General features: G+C 30.1%; 1 protein-coding gene across 2 annotated transcripts in view; it reads left to right on the top strand.

The window, feature by feature from the left end:
* tobi (target of brain insulin) overlaps window positions 1–21826 on the top strand; it is a 210036-nt gene that overhangs the window by 11856 nt on the left and 176354 nt on the right. The window contains exons 5-11 of one of the 2 annotated variants that reach the window (XM_014439317.3): window positions 1255–1537; window positions 1769–1919; window positions 3702–3920; window positions 4674–4963; window positions 6042–6189; window positions 6519–6710; window positions 8405–8816. In XM_014439317.3, coding sequence (XP_014294803.1) covers window positions 1255–1537; window positions 1769–1919; window positions 3702–3920; window positions 4674–4963; window positions 6042–6189; window positions 6519–6709 — 1282 coding nt within the window. In that variant the 3' untranslated portion in view covers window position 6710; window positions 8405–8816. Of the gene's footprint in view, window positions 1–1254; window positions 1538–1768; window positions 1920–3701; window positions 3921–4673; window positions 4964–6041; window positions 6190–6518; window positions 6711–8404; window positions 8817–21826 lie in introns of those variants that run through there. The other variant, XM_067052159.1, reaches the window with a different exon arrangement.

Below are 21826 nucleotides of genomic sequence, written 5' to 3'. Positions count from 1 at the left end.
GTCCGTCTGCTTCATCTCGGCAACTAGAACTGTTACTCTGCCTCAGACTCTCTTACCCAGACCTCCTCTACCTTCGTCAGTGTCCAGGGCTCATCCTCTGGCACGGCCGATCCTAACTTATAATGAATACGCCTTGTCGTGGGCCTTCTGTAAAGAATATATCAAGCTGGAGAAATCACCTAAGACTAGATACAACCCCGACATGGTAATTACACTAATACTTATTTTTTTTTCATAATATGGAGGACTATCAGTGATATTACAGGAATAATAAAGTACTAAAGTAGAAGTTACTATTGTATAAGTCAGTGTAATTGTATTAAGTTAAATCGGCAAGACTAATAGTATTAGTTTGTACTTTATTATGAAACAGGGCCCTGGTCACACTATCCTTGATTCCTGTTAATTTATTGGGTTTTTTTCCCTTTTTAACAGATTTATTTTATAGTTTTTGATGGACCCATTACAGGTGTGATTCATGATTTTTTCTTTATCGAATTTCAAACATTTCGAACTTACCATCTATTGTCAAATCAATACAAAATTATCAAAAATTTCAACATTATTCCATATACATCATTTTTATTAATATAACATTTTTTTTTAAATTAAAAATATATTATTACAATTGAAATCACCATATATATTATATTACATTATAGTACATTATATTATCTATCTTATTGATCACAATATCATTATATATGAATTTTCTATCTAACAGTATTCTCATAGAAATTCATTGTTCTGGTAAATAATTAAGAGATAGCCAAAAAAATAAACACACAAAGTACTTATAATTAAACTAAGTTGTATATATTAATAATACACTTGTCCTTTTCTTTTTTTTTAATCTTAATTATATTGTCATCTGTAAAAAATTAATTAAGTTAAAAACCTAGCTGTTCATTAAATCCACTCGATGATCATTATTTCCTTAAAAATAAACAACATATGGTCTATGTTTTTCCCTTCAGGAGTGCACTGTGATTTGCATTAGCACTTTGGTCATAGTGCGTACAATACAACCAAAGATTGTTAAATTAATAAAAATGATGTTGAAATTGTTGATTTTAGATATTGATTTCTAAATGGACAGCGAGTCCAAAACGCAGTCAAAATGATAATAAAAGGATGTCAAGCGTTTTAAGGGTATTTTGATTTCCTGGAAATTCTTATATATAGAGATATAACTCTTAGAAAAAACTGATTATTGTATAATGTATTATATCTTCTATGTTTCATTTTTTTCAGTTATGACGCCTGTGGCAACACTGGAAATGTAAGAGAGGCCTTGCGCTGTTTCTTCCCATCATATGACAAGCCTATCCCACCAGCAAAAGTAATAGCCGACCCCATCTGGTCTACTTGGGTTGAATATGAAAGGCCTATTGACCAGAAAAAATTTATTCAATTTGAAAAAGACATTACGAGGCATGGATTCAATGCTAGCGTTGTAGAATTAGATGATGCTTGGGAAACATGCTACGGAACCCAGATCTTCGACTTGACAAAATTTCCAGACCCGAAAGCAATGGTATTGAATAACTCTTAGTATATAGAGTATATATAATATATCTCTTTGAATTGAGAGAAATAAAGATTATTATTTTAATTGAGATTTATATATCCTGTAACTATGGAAGATTGTAAATAACTGAATATTTTAATATTAAAACATTTTATAGCCAATAAGATGTAAATTTATATTCAACTCAGTTATTAATCTGGATAAATTTTAATGATATCAATATGATTGTTCTTTAAGGTTGATGAGATCCACGCTAAAGGACACCTCGTTACTTTGTGGGTACATCCCTTCCTTGGTCCAGGATGCCCTGAAAATACTTATGAGAAATATAGCCAACACCTTATGAAATACCCCAATGGTTCAGTCGGTATAACTTCTTGGTGGAATGGTGAGTGCCCTTTCCTGATAAATTCCTTAAGCTATAAGTTTATCAATAACAAGCTTAACGGATTATTTCGTTATATATATATATATATATATATAATGTTGGTAGTTGTCTCTATGTTAATTAAATGAGGGGGTTAGTAAAATGAGATGGTTCAGATAGGAGTTTAATAAAATTGAGAAATAATTTCAACTACTTATTAATAGCGAATGTTTCGACCCACAATGAAGATGTTCATCAAAGTTGTTGTGATTAGTCGAGGATTACAGGTTGCATACTATCTGTACATCCCCACCAATCACAATAGCCTTGATGAATACCTGAAATGTCGGTTGAATGTTATCATTAATAAATAGTTAAAACTATTTCTTGTTTTTCTTGGCCACAATCTTAACAATCTTCTTCAAATAATTCTATTTTCTTATGCCTATTAATATATTTATCATAACTGCGGTTTCTACCACAGAAGAACCCTAGGAAAGAAGAAATATTAAGGGATTCTAAAAATAAATTTTTATTAAATACTTTTAAAAAAAAGTTATAAAGCTCAGACTCAACCTGGAAAAATGGTTCAGTTCCAGATAATAACAATATAAAAGTAAAAATGTAGGATAAATATGAGTGAATATCGCATAAAAGAAAAAAAAAAAAAAAAATTTAATACTGGACTAAATAATAGTTTTAAGTTGTTAATGAAGAAAAAAAATTGATATGATAATGAAAAGTTTGAGGATGATATAATTTAAGCTCTAAACTTCCAATACTTAAAGATGTGACTTTAATTTTTTCCTTAAACGATTATTATTGATATTAAGCCATTTGTTGCAAAAGAAATCAGTCTTACTCTCAGATCGTCTTTTTTCTTCGAAGTCATAATAAATGTTCAATGTTCAATATTAAATAGCTTTTGAACAAAGAGTCCAAATTGAAAATAGACTTAACTGTTAAAACTACAAACTTTTGTAATGGTCAAATAAAAATTTCTACCTAACATGGCTTACAGTACCTTCACCATGTCTCATAGAACCTAACTGGAATCATGGAAGTCTCATATCATACATGTAATCCACCCATAAGTGGCCAAAAACCAGCATGGTACAGATGTATGGAATCAGAAATTAATGGATTATACCTAAAAAAAATTTAATTATATGAGATATCCATAAAATATAACGAATATAAATTATCAGTCGTAATGAAGGTGATATTGGTTCAGATTATGAATTATAATATGGAATAATACACAAATTGTTCACACTCATACTACACCACGGTATAATTCCCTTTTCTCTTCTTTCCCTTGCCATGGAACAACTTCTTGGAAGTCTATTCATACATGATGGAGGAAATGTTCAATGAAAAAACTCCAAATGGCTATCTTATCTGCTGCTATATCTCCTTTTACTGCCCACAGGGGTCGTTAATAATCTGCCAGTTCTGTTTTAAGTAAAAACAAGGGATGTTAAAGTAAAATATATTATTAAATCCATATTGTTGCTTGTCTTGTTATTTTGTCAAAGTTACAAATTAAATTGTTACATTATTATAATTTATTTTAGCTTGAGTCTTAAAAAATACAATTACACAGCCACAGCGTGGGAATGTCATTATTCATTTCTAGAGACTGCTATGAAATAAATATTGACAGATCTATAAACGAACCCACAACATTCTGAACTTAGCACTCTGATAATCTCATTCCATCGCTCTGGGTTGTCATCTCCTCTATCACAATAATTGGTTAATATAATAATAATAATGCTCAATCGTTTGGACTGTTTATAGGCGAAGGAGCTGCTATGTATGATTTCCTCAATCCTGATGCTACAAAATGGTACGTGGACAGGTTACAGAGCATTTTGGACAATTATGGTTTTGATGGCTTCAAATTTGATGCTGGTGAAGCAGCTTATATTCCAGGAATGAGCATGAAAGAACAATCAGTTACTTTACCTCGGCCAAACCAATATACTACTAACTATATCAAGATGACTTCTCAGTTTGGTAAATGTTTATTTATTTGCTATGAATCCATAGAATGTAAAATTAAAACAATAATATTACTTCTTTTTAATTTTTTATGATGAGAGAACCTAGGTGTGTCAGTTAACTTCCACTATTATACTGAGGCAAACAATAGATAGCTAAAAACGAAAGTTTAAACATTAAAATTAATTCTTCTGAGTATACATGCTATGCTTTATTGTTAATCTTTTTTTCCCTCGATTATTTTCATATATCTTACTGGAAATTTTTTCTCAACCACAAAAAATCATCTTCAATGCCCCCAACCTGGTTGGGGCCTGTACCAAATATTACTTTAAGGGCCTAGGTTTTGTGTTATAATACAAACTTTTCGTGGTTTGATGAAATTTATGATGATATAATAATATAGTAAAATATTTGCAGTTAAAAATAACATATTAAAAGAAATAAAAGTACTCTAATTTATTGAAACATCTTATTTTAATATTAGGATTCCTTATGTTTATTTGCCTTTTTTTATGCAATTTTCCGATCACTCTAAAACAGAAATAAAAACAATAAATTAGTGGATGCTTTATTATGGGAAAAAAGAATAAATCATGTTGAGTATTACCATTTACTACCTGTGGTATTTTAAGGTTACCTACAATACTTATCTGTTTATTGTGAAATGTACATTCTGTATAGTCCTACTAGTAAAAAAGAATCCGGAGGTGAGGAGCCTCCTCTTATTTGCCATTGATTATTTTTTATTTTATTTTATTTCTCCAGGTACCCTAACAGAAGCAAGAGTTGGCGCAGAATCTTTCCAATACAAAATCATGCAGAGGCTTCAGGATACTAATTCCATTTGGACTTCAGAAAACTTGGGACTGCGTTCAGTTATCAAGTCAGTTCTTCAGTTGTCCATGTTAGGCTACGGAGCTATCCTACCTGACATGATTGGAGGAAATTGTTATGGCAACCATCCTTCCAAAGAGCTCTTTATCAGATGGATACAAGTCAACACATTCCTTCCTGTCATTCAGTTTTCTCTCGCTCCATGGTCTTTTGACGATGAGGTAATAATTCATATTTTGTAATAGTTTAGAATTTGATCAATCAAAATATATAAAAATTACATATGTAAGTGATTGATTGTGACTGAATATGAAGGAGGTAATCGGGAGGGGTGGGGGTGCGGTCACAAAAAAGAACAGGAAATAGTTAATAACTATTTATTTGCTGATGTTTTACCTCGCGTTGCTGGGCTTCACCAGGTCTGAAAAGATAAAAAACAACTAAAAATGTGTTGACAATGTAATATAATAAGAAACAAAAAAATACAACAAAAAACATTATGTAAATATAAGTAAAAAATTATATAAAAAAATAATAAATAAAAAAAGATTTGCAATAATAAGTATATATAAAAAAGAAATAACCTAGACTATTATATTTAAAATGAGCAGGAGATGTGATTGCATGTGAAAATATTAAAGTGGATATAAAAGAAATAAAAAACAAAAATTATATACACTAAGAGGCGGAAAACTAAGGAAATGAGATGAGAATAAATAAAGGTAAAAAACAATAAGTAAAAAATAAAAATATAATTATAAAGAAATAAAGAACAAATCAGAATGCCTACCTGTCATGTTTTAAAGACAGCAAACGAGTAACAACAATCGGATATGGGATAGACATAGAGTGGGGGAGATGATGGTTACAAACTGTTAGATATAAGTGAAATAAAAGAAAAAGACATTAAAATATGATAATAATAGTAACCTTAATTATTATATAATATAGGAAACATAAATATAAATTAAATGATAGAATATGCAACTAATAAAAAAAAAAATTGGCATATACTGATAGATAATACAATGACGATAATATAGATACAATACAATAAATTTAAAAGAAGTAAATAAAGACTATTAAATATAATTTTATCTACATCGATAATTGTAATAGTCATGACAAAATAAGTTAACTGAAACAATGTGAAGATGTATACATATGATATGATGTACTTTTTACTATTTCATTAAAAATAACATTATTTTTAGAAACAATATAATAATAATTCCTTTATTTTTTAATTAATGAACTTATATATTTGATTATTATAAATTTGGATTTATTATCTTTCAGACTGTACAGCTTACAAGAAAGTTTACCGCTTTACATAATGCTTATTCAGAAAGGATCTTGAAGGAATTCAAAGACCCAAGCCATCCAGTTATTAATCCCATTTGGTGGATTGACCCTGAAGATAAAATTGCACTTGTCACCAGCTCAGGTAAACACTTTATTTTTACTATTTAATGTTTTTGTGAATTTATTTTGTTTTAAATCGAGATATCAGTAAATACGTATTCAATAATGTGCCAGTTTAATGTTAGATTGTATGTAAATACAATTTTAATGCTTTAAAAAATCGGCTTATCACCCTAGATTTATGCCTGCTTTGATATATGCCTGTATAAATTAGTTTTTTAATTAACACTCACTCAGTGGACAGCCCTCTGCAACAGATAACTTTCTTGTGGCACAAACTCTTACTGATTTACTGTGTACTCATATTAATATCTATCCTTATTTTATTATTTATTATTTTTTTCTCTTCAGAGTTCCTGTTAGGAGAAGATCTGTTGGTAGCTCCTGTCCTAGAAGAAGGTGCAACATCCAGGGATATTTATCTGCCTAAGGGACAATGGAGGGATGAGAACACCGGTAAGGTCTACACAGGTCCGACCACTCTTAGGAAGTATCCTGCACCTTTGGAAGTCTTACCATACTTTGAAAGGATTAAAGCTTAAGGTAACTAGGATAATATTAATAATTAATCGGATCTAAATGAATAAATGATAAAAATAACTTTATTCTAGGACTAAATTCCTCTAAGATATCTAAGATAAGAATATTTACAATAATAGTATATATTTGTGGCGACAGTGAGGGTTCAAAAAATAAACTTACCAATACTACCAGCCAATAGCAAGATGAATATAAATATTATTATATTTAAAGATTAGATGTGTAAAAAAAACTGAAAAACTCTGAACAACTTGAATAAAGAAATAAAAATAAAAATACTTCTTAAGACTCACTATTTACAAACAATAAGGAAAAAATGAACCAATAAAAAATAAACATTACTAATAGCGCAAACAATAAGCAAGTACAAATAAATTTTTAATAATTAAAACTAATTGATACTATTTTACATGTTTTCCACTGAATGTTGTACCTTTTATTTGCAATTTAATTTAAAAAAAAAAAAAATAGTTTATTTACTAAGACTTGAACTTGGAACCTCTGGTTGTCGCAGAGCACAGGTTGTCCAGTGAGGTCAGTAGACTACTACTAAGTTTCAATGTTGGTTGAGCAGTAAATATGGTCTATAGACTGTGCTGCTGTGTACTGAGAGTAAAAAAAGATGATCTAGCCAATGAGAACTGTTTGTGTATAGCTGAAAGTGACGATTGACTGACAGAGGAGGCCTTTGCTTGCAAACCCGAAGGTTTGATACCGATACCACCAATTGTTCCCTACATACATCCTACCAGTGACACCCCTCCAGACCAAAATTTCAAAATTAAAATTAGTTTTAATGAAATCCTCCCAACTACATTTCAGTCTACCTGTTGGACGTTGGTTCAGTGTTTATTAACGTTTTAGGGATCTGCTCATCCTGTTAATTCATCCTTTTCCAGTCCAAATATCTTACATAATACCTTATTTTTAAAAACCTTAAGGTGCTGTTCTTCTTTTAGAATCAGACGCCATACTTCGCATTATACATACCTACATATAAGTACATATTAATCTTTTCATTCAAACGACGGTCACATTCTCATATCATTTCATTCTAAAAGTCATATATATTCTTCAATATGGTAACTTCTGGGCAAAAAAAGAGCTCTTAAAACTTTATGCTCTTTTATTCATGAATCAGATGATGTTTCGGACAACATCATGTTTATTTTCAAACCCAGCGATGGACATCTACACTAATTGTCAATAAAATGTACTCCATCATATTGTAAAAATTCTCATCATAGAGAGAGAGAGAAAGAAATTTATTCATTCATGTTGCTCAAATACATCGGGTTGCCACATTACACAGCATACTGATCAAATCATGATCGGACATATATAAATTACATATTTTTACATGATACAATATAATAGAAAGATAACATTTTTTTTTTTGTCCACAGTATTCTTTTATAATTAATACCAGTCTACAAACTAAATAGATTTTCAATTTATTCCTTTTTTTCTTTTCCCTCCATTTTACAACCCTTATTTCATTTTATCAACAAATTCCCCTATATAACAAATATTAGAATATCAAAAATAATAAAGTAGTAAATAATAAGTACATCTCTGCTGTATTCGATGTTGCTATATCAAGTTCCCCAACTGTCTTTCTGTTTCTAACTATTAACATTTAAATAGCTCTTTACCACTATTTACTTATTATAACATTGAAAAATTTTATGTTTCAGTTTTAAAAGAAGTATCGATTGAAGAAGAGGATGACCACAATTTTATTATGAATTAAATCAAAAATGATATATAAGACAATGTATTATAATAAATTTTTCCTGTGCTAAATTTTGTGATTTGAAGATTATATTTTAACATCTACTGAAAGTAGCTGATTGTTAATATTTTGTGATCCATATTGCCTGTGATAATGTTTGAATGTTATTATAGAGATTATTAGATTAAGATTAGATGAAAATATGTTATATATATATTCATGTTGTTAATTGAATCAATGATGGGTCCATTCATGTACTTAAATAAGCTTAATTCCTTTTTTTCTATTCATATTTTTGTTTTTCAAAAAAGTATAACAATATTTTCTGATGTTTTAATTGTAATGTAGACCAATAAATCTTTATGCATATGGGATAGATGTTATTTTTCAATTGTACCTTTTTCTTCTTCATTCTTTCCATTCAAATGACAAAATCTGAGAATGATAAAATGTTTGCGATATTCTTAACATACTACAGGTCGCCAAACATCTTGCTCACCAAGTCAGTTGGTTCTGGCCATCTCTGCCTCCATTGTTCCTCCTTGTAAGTGTGTTTGGAGAATGTGTTGAGTAGTACGCTTGCTAAGGATGGGATATCAGCAGAAAAATATGGATATTGCAAAATATCATATTTTGTAATTGTGGCGGCAGTGGAGGTTCAAAAATAAACTTTCCAAGACTGCCAGCCAGTATTAAATAGATTAAAAAAAAAAAATTCCATTTATATTTCCAACTGATATCAATACTCTAATCCGGTAATTCGGTCCTAAATAACCAAAATTACCAATGAATATTATTTATTGTATATATTAGAGTTATTTATATTATAGGTCCTTTAATTAATATTAAAGGATAAATGTTTGTGTAAAAAAAAAAAATCCAATATATATATTTATATTTATATATATTTATTCATTATAAAACCTAAGAAATTTTTTCCTTAACTTCTAAAATAAAATATTTCTTAAAGTTATAAAAAGTAAAATGAAAATTTTACTAAAAAAAAATTAAACACTTAAATTAACAAAAAGAGTTTATGTTAAGGAGTCTTGAAATCACACTCTCGTCTTCCCGTGTGTCCAAAGTGTCCCAATGGGGTTGTGCTATGTTATCAATATTATACATCAAGCCTTCCTGCCCCACTAAAAGTTAGCAGCAACCATAAAAAAAAAAAAAGATGACGACTGCCGACACACACTAACTGCCTGTATATTTTAAATTTTTTTTTATAATATTTATGAATTTAGTGATTGGATTTGAAAGTGAATGGTTAATGTCCGAAACGTTGTCCAATTAGTGAATAAACTTGAATGAAGTTTAAAGGGTATTTTTTCAGAAATTACTGTGTTGATATTTCTCACAGAAAGTGCCTATAGGCCCGTGGAACTAAGAATTTTGGCTGAGACTGGAACTAACACTGCTGTTTTTTCTTTCATTCTTCCCACTCCCTGGTAAAAGTCGATAGTTTTTACAATATTTAACATTGAACACTATGGTGTATGGAGCATACCAGGTGATCAAAAGAAGAAACTTAAGTATATCAAAATGGACTACTGGAGATGAGTAGTAAAAATATCCAGAATGGATAAAGTAAAAAAAAAAATGTAACAGCAAGAGAATGTAAGTGAAAAAAATTATGCTGAAGAAAATGAGGAAAAATGCCTGAAAGAATATAACCAAGGAAGATACATTCCTGGAAAGTAGATGGTAGAAGGGGACGAGGTAGATCAAGTAAATCCTGAAATAATAAAGGCCTAAGAAAGGAACAGTTTTGGACATCTGGATGGAGCCCATACAAAATTTTGGTTAAGCACTTAACCCACTGCTTAAGTGGAAAATGTGATGAAATAAATGTTATCATCCCAAAACCGACTGCTCTACTGTATCCTTTGATAATGTTGCTCTTATCTTAATCATCTTGTAGTACAGATCCGCTTCCTTGGACTTTAGATTCATTTTAGATGAATGACTACTGGTACTGGTAATGGTAATGGTGGGGGGAACAACTTTGGCAAGTGGGCCTATTGGTCGTTTTTGCCATCCCCAAGACAAACCAATGGAATGGCTCTTTTATGTATCTTATTCCTCTATATCGAACCTTTTTGACTTTCTAATGAAATTCAAAAGGGACTCCCAATCTATAGAGGAAGCCTTATTTCCTGTGATTATATCAGAACCTAAAAGCCGGTATCTTAGTGATGCATATCTACCACAGTCTGCTATGTAATGCATGGCAGTCTCTGGGGCCTATTTGCATAAGCAGCCGGTTTCATCATGGACTACTCCACATATCTTAAGATGTCTTTTAAGTCTGCAGTGACCTGTAAGAACTCCTATTAATAATCGGAGTTCGTTTCTGTTTAGGCCTAGCAGCTCCTTAGTTTTAGAAGTAGAGGGCTTAATTATTAAAATCTTGGCCTGTCTCAGCCCTATACAGTCCCTCCATTCCTTACCTGCTTTCTTCCATGTCCAGTCAAGAACTAATTTTCTCTGATGCCTTTTAGAGATGCTTAGAAATGGTTCTGGTCCTATAGGAGGGTGCTCAGCCCCGTTTCAAGCAAGCTGATCAGCTTTTTCATCACCTGTGGTTCCCTTATGTCCTGGGACCTACATAAGCTGAAGCTTCTTTAAGCACGCTAATGATTCTAAGGCTTGTTAACACTCTCTTACAATCTAAAGGTGACCCTAGGTGACCTCCAAAGCTTGAAAGGCTGACAGACTATCTGAAAGGATGATGAAGCCCGTCCTTTTACAGCTGATGACTTCAGGGCATAAAGCTGCTGACTAACTTGGAATCATCATACAAGACTGAAAGGACAAACTGCACGTCGATTCTGACAATTACCGCACTTACTAGACAAAATGTTTGAGCTTCCAATGCATTACAAAAGACTGATCTACATGACTATAATAAGCCCTATCTGGACACACAGATTTGAGCTGTGGGGCTCCACTAAACCTTCAAATTCCTTTTGTATCCAATCCTTACAATCCAAGATCCTTTGTAAAATCCTCAATGTTCCTTACTTAGTCACAAATAAAATCATCCATACAAGACTTTAATATACCGATCTAGCCCGAACCAGATAAACCTCCCACTGTAAACTTCCAAACCCACTAGTTCCTAACCTTGCTTCTTCCATTCCTGACAATCCTCTGAGATGCCTGAAAAGGAGACGGCCTTGAGTCCTTCCAATATAAAAATGTTATTAGAGTGCTACCAATAAGTAGTTTCTCTACAAGCCTGTATCATACAATTATAATCTAGTATAAAATTTACTAGGCGTATTTTTGTGTAAATACTATTGTAAATTTCATTAACTAAATAAAAAATGATTTAAAAAATCATATCATAACACTAACTCCCTTTGTTCGAACAATTAAGATCAAAACAATCAAAAAGCAGAAACAAATAAATATTCTGAATTCTCCCTTCTGGGGTGCGCACCATCCGTGTTAAGCATTACACAATTCAATGAGTAAGTTTTCAACCAAAATTTAAACAAAACTTATTATATAAAAAAGGAAGATTGTCTCAGTATAGCCAAAAAAAAAGAAACAGACTCAGATAGTAATAAAACTATTAATTAAGAGCCAACATTTCACCCTACTTTGCTAGGATTTATCAGAGCTAAAAAAGATACAAACAACTAAAATAATAAAATAATTATGTAAAAATTGAATATATTGTAATATCCTCTTTTTTAATAAATAGTTGATATTTATAGATAAGTTATTTTAATTACGTTTTTATTTTATGTATATTGTTTCAGTATTGAATATTTGTTATTTTAAATCAAAAAGCAAGCTAACTAGTTTTCTTTGTCTAAAATAAATAAGCTGTTCAAAACAAGAAAGATAGCGGTGCGCGTCCTTCCGAAGTGTTCGTTGGGTTGTTTGTGCTGAGATGGATTCAAGTTTTTCAAATTTTGTTGTTTCTATACAGTAATTATAGAAAAAGAATAATCAAAGAAGAAATAGAAGAACATAAAAATTGTCAATAAACTGTTTGCATCACAAATCATAGCAAATAAAGCAGAGCGATTGTACTACAATTGATTATTTGGGTCGACCAGTGAAAATTGAAGATAGAGGAGAGGAAACAAGGACTCTTGATTTTGCTGGCTTGGGGAGAAGACGTCTGTTCAGCTGGAAGTGGGAAAGATTGGAAGCCATTGTTGTGAGAGAGACATAGCTGTTTAGAAGGACTGGGAAACCATTTTTGACGATAGGACATAACATTAGAAAAAAGAAGATACCAAGAATCATCAAAAGAAGATTGTGAACTTGGTTAGTTTTGTTATACTAAAAATATATACATGTGTAAAATAGATATTAATTTAATTAAGTGTAATTATTGTAAGTGTCTGTTTCTGATTGCCTAGCAACAACTCGTCCTGAGATCAAGAGTCTTTTATATTATAAAACTTAAATAAAATTCTATTATATATTTAGTATTAAAGTTTTTAAATTAAAACCCTAGCTAGCTCCTTTATATTTGAAATTAGTTTAAAAACGAGTAAAATTCTTTTTATTTTATTTTTAATAATTTTAAATGATTACAATATATTATATATAAATTTTCATATGATAACATTTAGACCCACCTCAGTTTATTTTTATTTATTTTATTTTATATATTCTCTTACTCTGTAACATTATTGTAGTTATTTGTATCTTTTTTAATGGTGATGAAGCCCAGCAAAGTGAGGTGAAACATTGGTTCTTAATTAATAATTTTATTATTATTAGAGTTTCTTTGATCATATCCAGACAATCTTCCTTTTACACACTACACACAACAATCTTCCAAAACTTATTTTATGCATAAAGACATAAACGTCATAATAAATTATGACCTAATAAAGGAATAAAAAAAAAATATATATAGTATAACTACACAATACTTCATGTGAAAAAATGATGAAGAAGTTTTAGATGAGTAATAAAAATTCTACAAAAAGTTTTCACTTAAATATCTTTATTGACACTTACAAATCTAAACAGTTTATATATATATTTTTTCAAAACTAATTATATAAAACAGTAGATTTAATAGATTGTATACTATAGATAAATTATCTCAAGATTTCAAAGAACTTAACATATATACATCTAATTCCATCAATAAATATTTACAATATTATATACATCCAACTTGGAAAATGAGCATGAAACAAGTTGAACAATCAAATGCACCTGAGAAAAATCACTCCAAATACTATGACATTATAAATAGCAATAAATTTTAAAATAAACAATCATAAATTATAAAATACATATTTTTGTAATTTATACATGATTTCTTTTCAATATGGCAACAGAGTATGTTTTACAATGGTTCTTTGTGTACTAAATTAGTAAAATTTTATGTAGAGGAACAATAAAAGATTAAAATTAAAATAGTACAATACATTTTAATAATATCTTAATTAACATCATTAATGATATCTAAAATGTTTCTCATGAACAAGAAGTTTATGAAACTCAATAGATTAAGGACCAAAGTCATAAACATCACTTCTTATTCCATCAGAATACCACTAAAATTATCCAGAAACGAATCCCATACTTAAGTAAGTAAAATTCACTACTTATCTGCAAGTGGGAGTATGTCGAGTCCTTAAGTTAGTAGGGATGTTGTATGTTGAAGTTTTTATTTTATCAAGGCAAAAATAAAAAATAAATTATAATCGACAAGTGTAAACAGTTTGAAAGTTATATAAGGATCATAGGGTATTTTTCACCAAGATGACATGGAAAAACTTGAAAAGACGCTATAAGAGAAGCAGGGGAAGTCAAACAAGTAAATGAAGATAAAACAAAGTATATAACTGTAAGCCGAACAATCCACCCTAATGACATGGTCTGTGTGGATCGCAAATCGTTTCAGAAAGTAGATAGTTTCAAATACCGTGACTCCACAATAACCTTAATAAATGAGATAGATCAACCTATAACAAGCACAAACAGAGCTTTCTTCTTATACTGAAATCTTGAAAAAATCTCCAAATATTTGGAGCTGAGGATGTATAATTCCATGATAAAGTCAGCTCTGATATATGGATGTGAGACCTGGACACTATCAGATACCCTAGATAGCAGAATTGAGAGATTTGAAGGAAAGTCCTCCGTACAATTACAGGAGGGATCAGGGATCAGAGCCTTAACACATGGAGGAGAACTGCTTGCAGAGACTGGTCAGTCAATATCTTACGATTTGAAGGCAAGGAGGTTGAGATGTCCCGTGTCTTGAAGCAATCCATCAGGACGCATCTACACAACAATGAATACCACAATAGTTGGCCAGAGACCAAATGGGAGGCCAAAAAACCAAATGGATAGACAGAATCAACAAAGATGTGAATGACTGGAAAGCAGTAGCCCAAGATTAGAAGACATGTAGAAGGCTGGTTCCACAGCCAAAGAACTACATAGTCTATAGAGCCAACCAAAGAAGAAGAAAGTTTCTTTTTATTGTCAAGATGTCTGACACTGAGTTTAGTGACTTTGTGTAATAATTTTTTGGAGAATATAATAATGAAAATGAAAGAAAGAAGAGAAGTGGTTAGTACAAGTTTTAAATTTAAGAAAGAATTGTATAGAAGAAGTTATAGATGGGACAAAGGCAATTAGCCGGCATTTTTAAGAATTTTAAAAGAGAAAATGACAACAAAATACAGGTATCCTTGAAAATGACCTGAGGGTTGAAATGTTGGAAGGTTTTGAAAAGAATAAAGTTGAGAAAAAAGGATCAAATTTGTTTTTAAATAAACTAAACCACTCTCAAACAAGAATATATCAATAAAAATTAATCTTTCTTTTTAATGTCAACATGTCTGACATTGAGTTTAGTGACTTTGTGTAATTTATTGGAGGATATAATAATGAAAAATTCCCAAAAAGGTATTTGAGGAATCAAGAAAACCCTCCTGAATTTTTTAATGACTGAGAATGCAGGTTGAATACCCTCAGTTGATTGCTCCCACTTTCAAGGTTTAAGGAGCGAAATAGAAAGACACCAAGGAGAAGAATCACAAAAGGAAACCATTCCAAGTCAATGTATTAGCGAGAGGTATGAGAACGTGAGGTAAAGTTGGGAAAAAATTAGCTATGGTTGAAACTAATAGCTAAAATTGCCATGGATACGATATTTATTTATCGATGGTTCATTCATGAATAAGGGTCGTATCCATGGAGATTTTAGCTATTAGTTTTAGCTATAGCTAATTTTTGCCAATCTCTGATGTTAGGAAATATAATAAATTACATCTCAGTGGAAAATTAATGGATATATTGTCCTTATTGGATGAATTTTTAATCAAACAAATCAGCACAAAAGAAATTTAAGAACTATTTCTCTAACAATTTTATTCAATTTAATCAAAACTTTTCGAGAAATGTTATTTAGTTTGGTACTTTATAATGAAAAGTAAATCTTCATTTACATATAAATTTTCATTATATGTTTAATTAAAAAAAAAAGAAGAAGAAATGAGGTATTTTGTTGTAAAATATGATATCTGATATTTTTTGTAAATTGAAGTTTTTAGCAGATTTCACAGGTTTTAAAACAGTGGCTCCCAAACTTTTTTATTCTACCTCCCCCTTTCCAGGAAAAATATTACTTAGCACCCCCCGGAAATTAATTTAAAAAAAATTTAATAGCAATTAATAGGAAATATGTATGTATTAATGTTTCTGCCTTTTTCGTAAAATATAGCAAAGAAAGGTGTAATTTAGAAACATTGAACTTAGAAATTATGTATTCAGAATAGAATTTAATACAAAAAAACTTAAAACATTTGAAATTATCTCAATGAGAAGGATGAACCGGATGTGCTACTAACGATTTAGTAATCCTCGGCTGTACTTTTATATAATATTGTTGACCGTGACAACTTGTAGTAAATCAACGTCCCCCAAATGCACCTGTGGCCATCACTGTCCCCCTGAATCGCTGCAGCACCCACCAGGGTGGTACCCACTTTGGGAATCATTGTTTTGAAAGAATGTGTAGGAAATTTCTTATTTTTTAAAACAATAATATTGGTATTGAATTATAGTAAGTGATAGATGATTGGAGATAAAGCATGGTAACTGACAAAGATGACTGCCTGACGCAGCCTGTTTCTTAATGATAAGAAAAGTAAATCCAATATTTCAGGTGGCAGATATAGTTCTGACAAGAGCAATAGTTTTATGTATGAATGCTAACAAATTGGATCAAGTTACTCTTAAAAAAGAGAAGAAAAAATGGTTTTACTTCTGGACCATTTTAAAGTAAAATATGGTGCAAAACCATGGATGCATAATAGTATCGATAACTGCCCGATTTGTAACTCCGAAAAAAAGGAAGATACCTTTCACTCCTTGACAACCTGTCACAAGTATAGTGAAATTATAATAAAATATTTTGGGCAGTGGACCTGCTCTCCAGAACAATTACTCAGTTTATTAAATGGCTCTGATTGGAGAGCTCTTAGCAACTATGTACGACGGACTACACTGGAAGGAGCTCAATTGGTTAATATTTGAAGGATCAATGCCATACCAAAGTTTGATATTTGATATTTTTTTTGTTTCTGTAAAAATAATACCGTATTGTTGTTTTAAATTATTGACTTGTTAAAAGCATTGTTTTTAAAGCATATAACTAATTTTTTTTTTTAAATTTTGTTATTTAAGTATTTTAGTTAAAATTGCACACAGGCTTCGCAGACGGATATTTTTCAACTGTGTTTTTAATTATTTAAATAGATATATTTTCTGTAAATAAGCACATTAAAATAGAAGAAGTAAAACATGGTATCTATTGTACTTTATACGTTTTACAGTCTCTTTGTCATTTAATCTTCTTAAAAAAAGTAGATTTTTAAATTTTATTTCTTCAACTATGAGTCAAGTATGTGATAACTGAACTTGGTAAAACATACAAAATGTACACTTTGGAATCAACTTTCAAATGTTTCCAAGAGAACTACGAATCAACTTTCTTAGAGTACAAATTTGTGTTAAGGTGAATATGTTATCTGCTGCAATTACCATATTTTACACCCACTAAGCCTGCCATGATAGTATCTACAGTTATGGCATCACTGTCACAATAGGTCTTGTATGATAGTTGACAGTTCATGTAGCCTCAAGGTGAAGTGACTGTCACGTTTAAATACGTTAACATGATAACAAAAACTTAAAATAACACTATAAGTCAGATACCATGTTTTACGACCAAGTGCCTCATATTGTGAAAAAATGGTATCGATTGCATTAAATGTACACCTCCTTGTTTATTCTTATATCCACAAAAAAAAAAGGTGTAGCAGCTAGTAAAAGTTGTATTTTTTAATACACTCAAAATAATTGGGTAATATAATTTTGTGGTTTTTGTTCTAGCTAAGCACCAATTATTATCATCAAAACTCAAGTTATCATTTTATCAGTTACCATATTTTACAACCGAATACCTCAGTTTAAGTTGAATATGAATGCTAATTTTTTAAAAATCTTTATAAACATTGAATATATTTAAAAATAAACATAAAATCAATACTTTATGATGATTCTAGGGCAAATGATTGTACATTTCTGTATCTGAAACATTTACAGTGGATGATTATTTTTACATACATTATGATTTCCACATCAGTCAAAGATTTCTTTGGAATGATATGTGATTGATTGATTGACATGGGGCTTATTTATTAAACCACATATGCATCAAGGACTATGAAGAAATCAGGGTTTCTTTATCTTTTATTTTTAATCAGATTTCAGCTTCTGAAAAAAGTCCATAAAGGTTGTAAAACTGGTTACCTGCAAGAAAGCAAAATCAAATATTTATTATAAACAGCTTTATTTGGTTATTTGTATATTTATTTATATAATATTTGCTTTTAGTGAATAACCTTATACAAAATAGAGCCTATCTCCAAACATAATATTTAATCAATAAAATCATTAGTTTGCTTTTTTTTTTTGGTGAAATATAACTTGCTGAAAATAATAATCATAATATAAATTAACTGCAATAATTAGCAATAACAATATAAAATGCTAAAAACAACATTAAAACTAGATCAAAAACTAAAATTGGTAACAATAATAAAAGTAGTATTATTAATATTTAATTGCTAAAACTACATCAAATTAAATAAATATAAAGTCTACATCATTTTAAACTAAAATTCCCATTAAACTTAAAAAACTATTACGTTAAATTATAATAGAATATTTATTAATTAAGTAATCATGTCTCCACAATTTGAAACCCCAGAGCAAAATAATACAAGTTCCTCATATCATCAATACATCATGGTTTAAATGTTTCATATGGAATGTCAGTTTTTACAGAAAAGTTTATTTAGTAAAACAACTTTATGAAATCAAAACATTTTTATTAAAAATATTTACTCTCATTTTATGCAACATGATATCAACTTTTCGATTCCAGAACTGAAAAATTCAGCATTTTGTGAAGAAATGAAGTTAGAAATTGCGTTTTTGATCTGAGGATCATTTTAAAAAATTTTAACTTTAAGGAAATTGTCCAAATTTCTGAATAAATGGAAATCTGTTAGAGATAAGTCTTGTAAATAAGGTGGGTGTGGAAGAACTTCGTAACACAGCTCTTTTAGTTTCTTCATTGTCTGTCGTTGTCATGTAAGAGTATAGTTCCCTTCCGATTAACCTACAATTTGTTTTTCAAAATGTCAAAATAACCAATATAATTAGGCAGGTAATGTGGACAAACAATGAAAGAGATGGTGTGGGTTTTATCTCCCTCAATCTGAATTTTGGGTGTAAATATAATGAGTGGGTTCAGTGTCATCTGGAAAATTGAGTAGTCTCTGAAATAAATAATTACCTGTAACACTGTAACAGAGACTGTTTGATTATTTTAATAATATTGTTTTAATGAATATTTTGTAGTCTTTATAATTTGCAATTATTTATTACGATATTTCTGTAAGATTACGGTAAAAATCTTTATCATGTATTGCAAACTGTAGATATCTTCAGAACTAAAACTTAAACTTTGATCATATTCTTATATAAAAGCATGAATTTTCAATTACAGTTGAATAACAATACCATTATGAATCAAATGGAAGACTGGTCTAATCAATACTAAATTAATTCGATAAATATAATTATAAAAATATAGAATTATAATAAATTGTACAAATACATAAAAAGTAATACCTAAAATGAAACAGCCACCAGCATATCCAGAGCATGGGTTCGATGAAGGCGAGAACTCTTTTAGATGCTTTACTCGTTGTTCTCCCTCTTTGGCCGGATAATTCTGAAACCATTAATCTGTTATATTGTAGTTATGTAATTAAATATTTATAATTTTTATATTTAAATAAAAATATTTTAAAACAATTTTGATGAGATTTCCCAACTTATTAGAGGAGTGGAGGGATGTTGAGAATAAGGAATAAACTCCAGTGAAAAAAGGGATATAGGAAACTCCGCCATGGAATTTCAAGAAAATTAATCTTTTTGTGTCAGAAACCGTTAAATTTTTTTTCAAGGCATGAGGAAAAAGGAACAAGTTGTTGGAAATGTTATTATTTCTAAAGATTACAGGGTAACACAATTTCCCAGAAAATCCGCTGGGAGCTCCTCTGCATTTAACATATAACATGGACTTTAAATTACGCTGCTCACATGCTCCTTGGTTTGTAAGCAGCAGCCAATTTCATTGAGAATTACAAATCGAGACAGTGGAGGATTTCATCAAAAAAAGGTTCATAAAGTTCCACTCCCAGTTACCGTTAGTTAAAGCAGCAGTGACCTACAACTTGAGAAACCCAACCACAACCCGAAGACTGAAGCCCAGACTGCTGCAGGACATTCTTTTATAAATTTTGTATTTATCAGTTCTGTTATTGTCACTCTAAAATTTTATTTTATTTTAATATTTTTTCTTAAATTAACTTATTTTTTTTTCCCTTTAGAAGTCAATTATTTATTTTGTTAAATCCATAAATGTCATTGTTTTTGTTATTAAATTTACTTTTATCAAGAATTATTGTTTTAATCCCGAGTAAAAACTATAATTATCCGTTGCAAAAGAAAAATAAACCTTCAAATGTGGCGGTAAACTTTACGCAGTTTAACCCTACGTTGGGCGCTGCTGATCTGACAGGATTCGGTTTTGGGTGTCTCTTCCAAAAAAGCGCCGAGTGTGACCTCTACCACCCAGTAGTTTCCTAACTTTGTGGGGTGGTTTCGACTCCCTAGTCAGTTCAGCTCCTGCCATCAAGAAGGTATAGTACATGAGCCCAAGAGGAGAAAAAAGGCAGTTATCTCACCCCTATTTCTGATTACTTGAAAGAAAACTATGTATAATTAATAGTCAAAATTGATGAGTCTGCCAAGTATAGGTGGGGGAATAAAAAATGGCGGCTGTTTCAAAGCGATAAAAAAAACTAATTTTTCATTCGGAGCTCTATATCTTAAAAAGTAGGAACAACACAAGAAAACCTAAGAGAACATCATTTAAAGATGAGTAAATTTGCTAAAATATGAGCCCTAATAAAGTTATTTACGTTAAATAGTTTTCGAGATATAGCTTTTTAAAAAGCAACATTTCATAAGAATGTTGTTATGGGACGTACTAAAAGATCAGTAGTTAGTGAATTAATTTTGAAAAATTTATATCTCAAAAACCATCTATCTATGTCTATTAGCACTCAAATTAAAGCTAGTTTAATGAGCTTTAAAGTAGTTTATGATGTTTATCTTCGTAGGAGTAATAGTTTACATGAAATTTGCTAAACTAAATTGATTTATAGTTGTTCGGACAAATTTTCATTTGCCAAATTTATATTCATGTGTGAATATTATAAAAACTACTCCCCCTACGAAGATAAGTGTCATAAACTACTTTATAGTAAGTTAAATTTCCTTTGTTTTGAGTCTTGGCAAACATATGTACGTCTTTTGGATCTGGAGATATATTTTTTCAAAAATCCAACATTTTATACGAACAACTATAAATCAATTTATTTTAGCAAATATCATGAAAATTACTATTCCTAGTATATATAAAGGTCATAAACGTCTTTATAGACCATTAAACTAGCTTTAACTTGAGTCCTAAAAGACATCTGTACGTCACATAGTTCCTGAGATATAGATTTCTCAAAATAAATTAACTAACTACTAATCTTTCAGTAGATTTTTAAAAAATTTTGCTTTTCAAAACGCTATATCTGGAGAACTATTGGACGTAAATAGCTCTTTTAGGGCTAATATTTCAGCAAATTTAATCTTCTTTAAATAATGTTCTCTTAGATTTTCTAGTGTTGTTGGTAGTTTTTAAGATATAGAGCTCCGAATGAAAAATAAATGTTTTTTTAAGGTTTTG

The sequence above is a fragment of the Halyomorpha halys genome, unplaced genomic scaffold, assembly GCF_000696795.3.
Source record: "Halyomorpha halys isolate HHAL.00 unplaced genomic scaffold, Hhal_1.1 Scaffold83.1, whole genome shotgun sequence".
In the NCBI taxonomy this organism is placed as follows: Eukaryota; Metazoa; Arthropoda; class Insecta; order Hemiptera; family Pentatomidae; genus Halyomorpha; species Halyomorpha halys.
The sequence above is the reverse complement of the archived record's forward strand: the minus strand, read 5'-3'. Positions and strand labels throughout refer to the sequence as shown.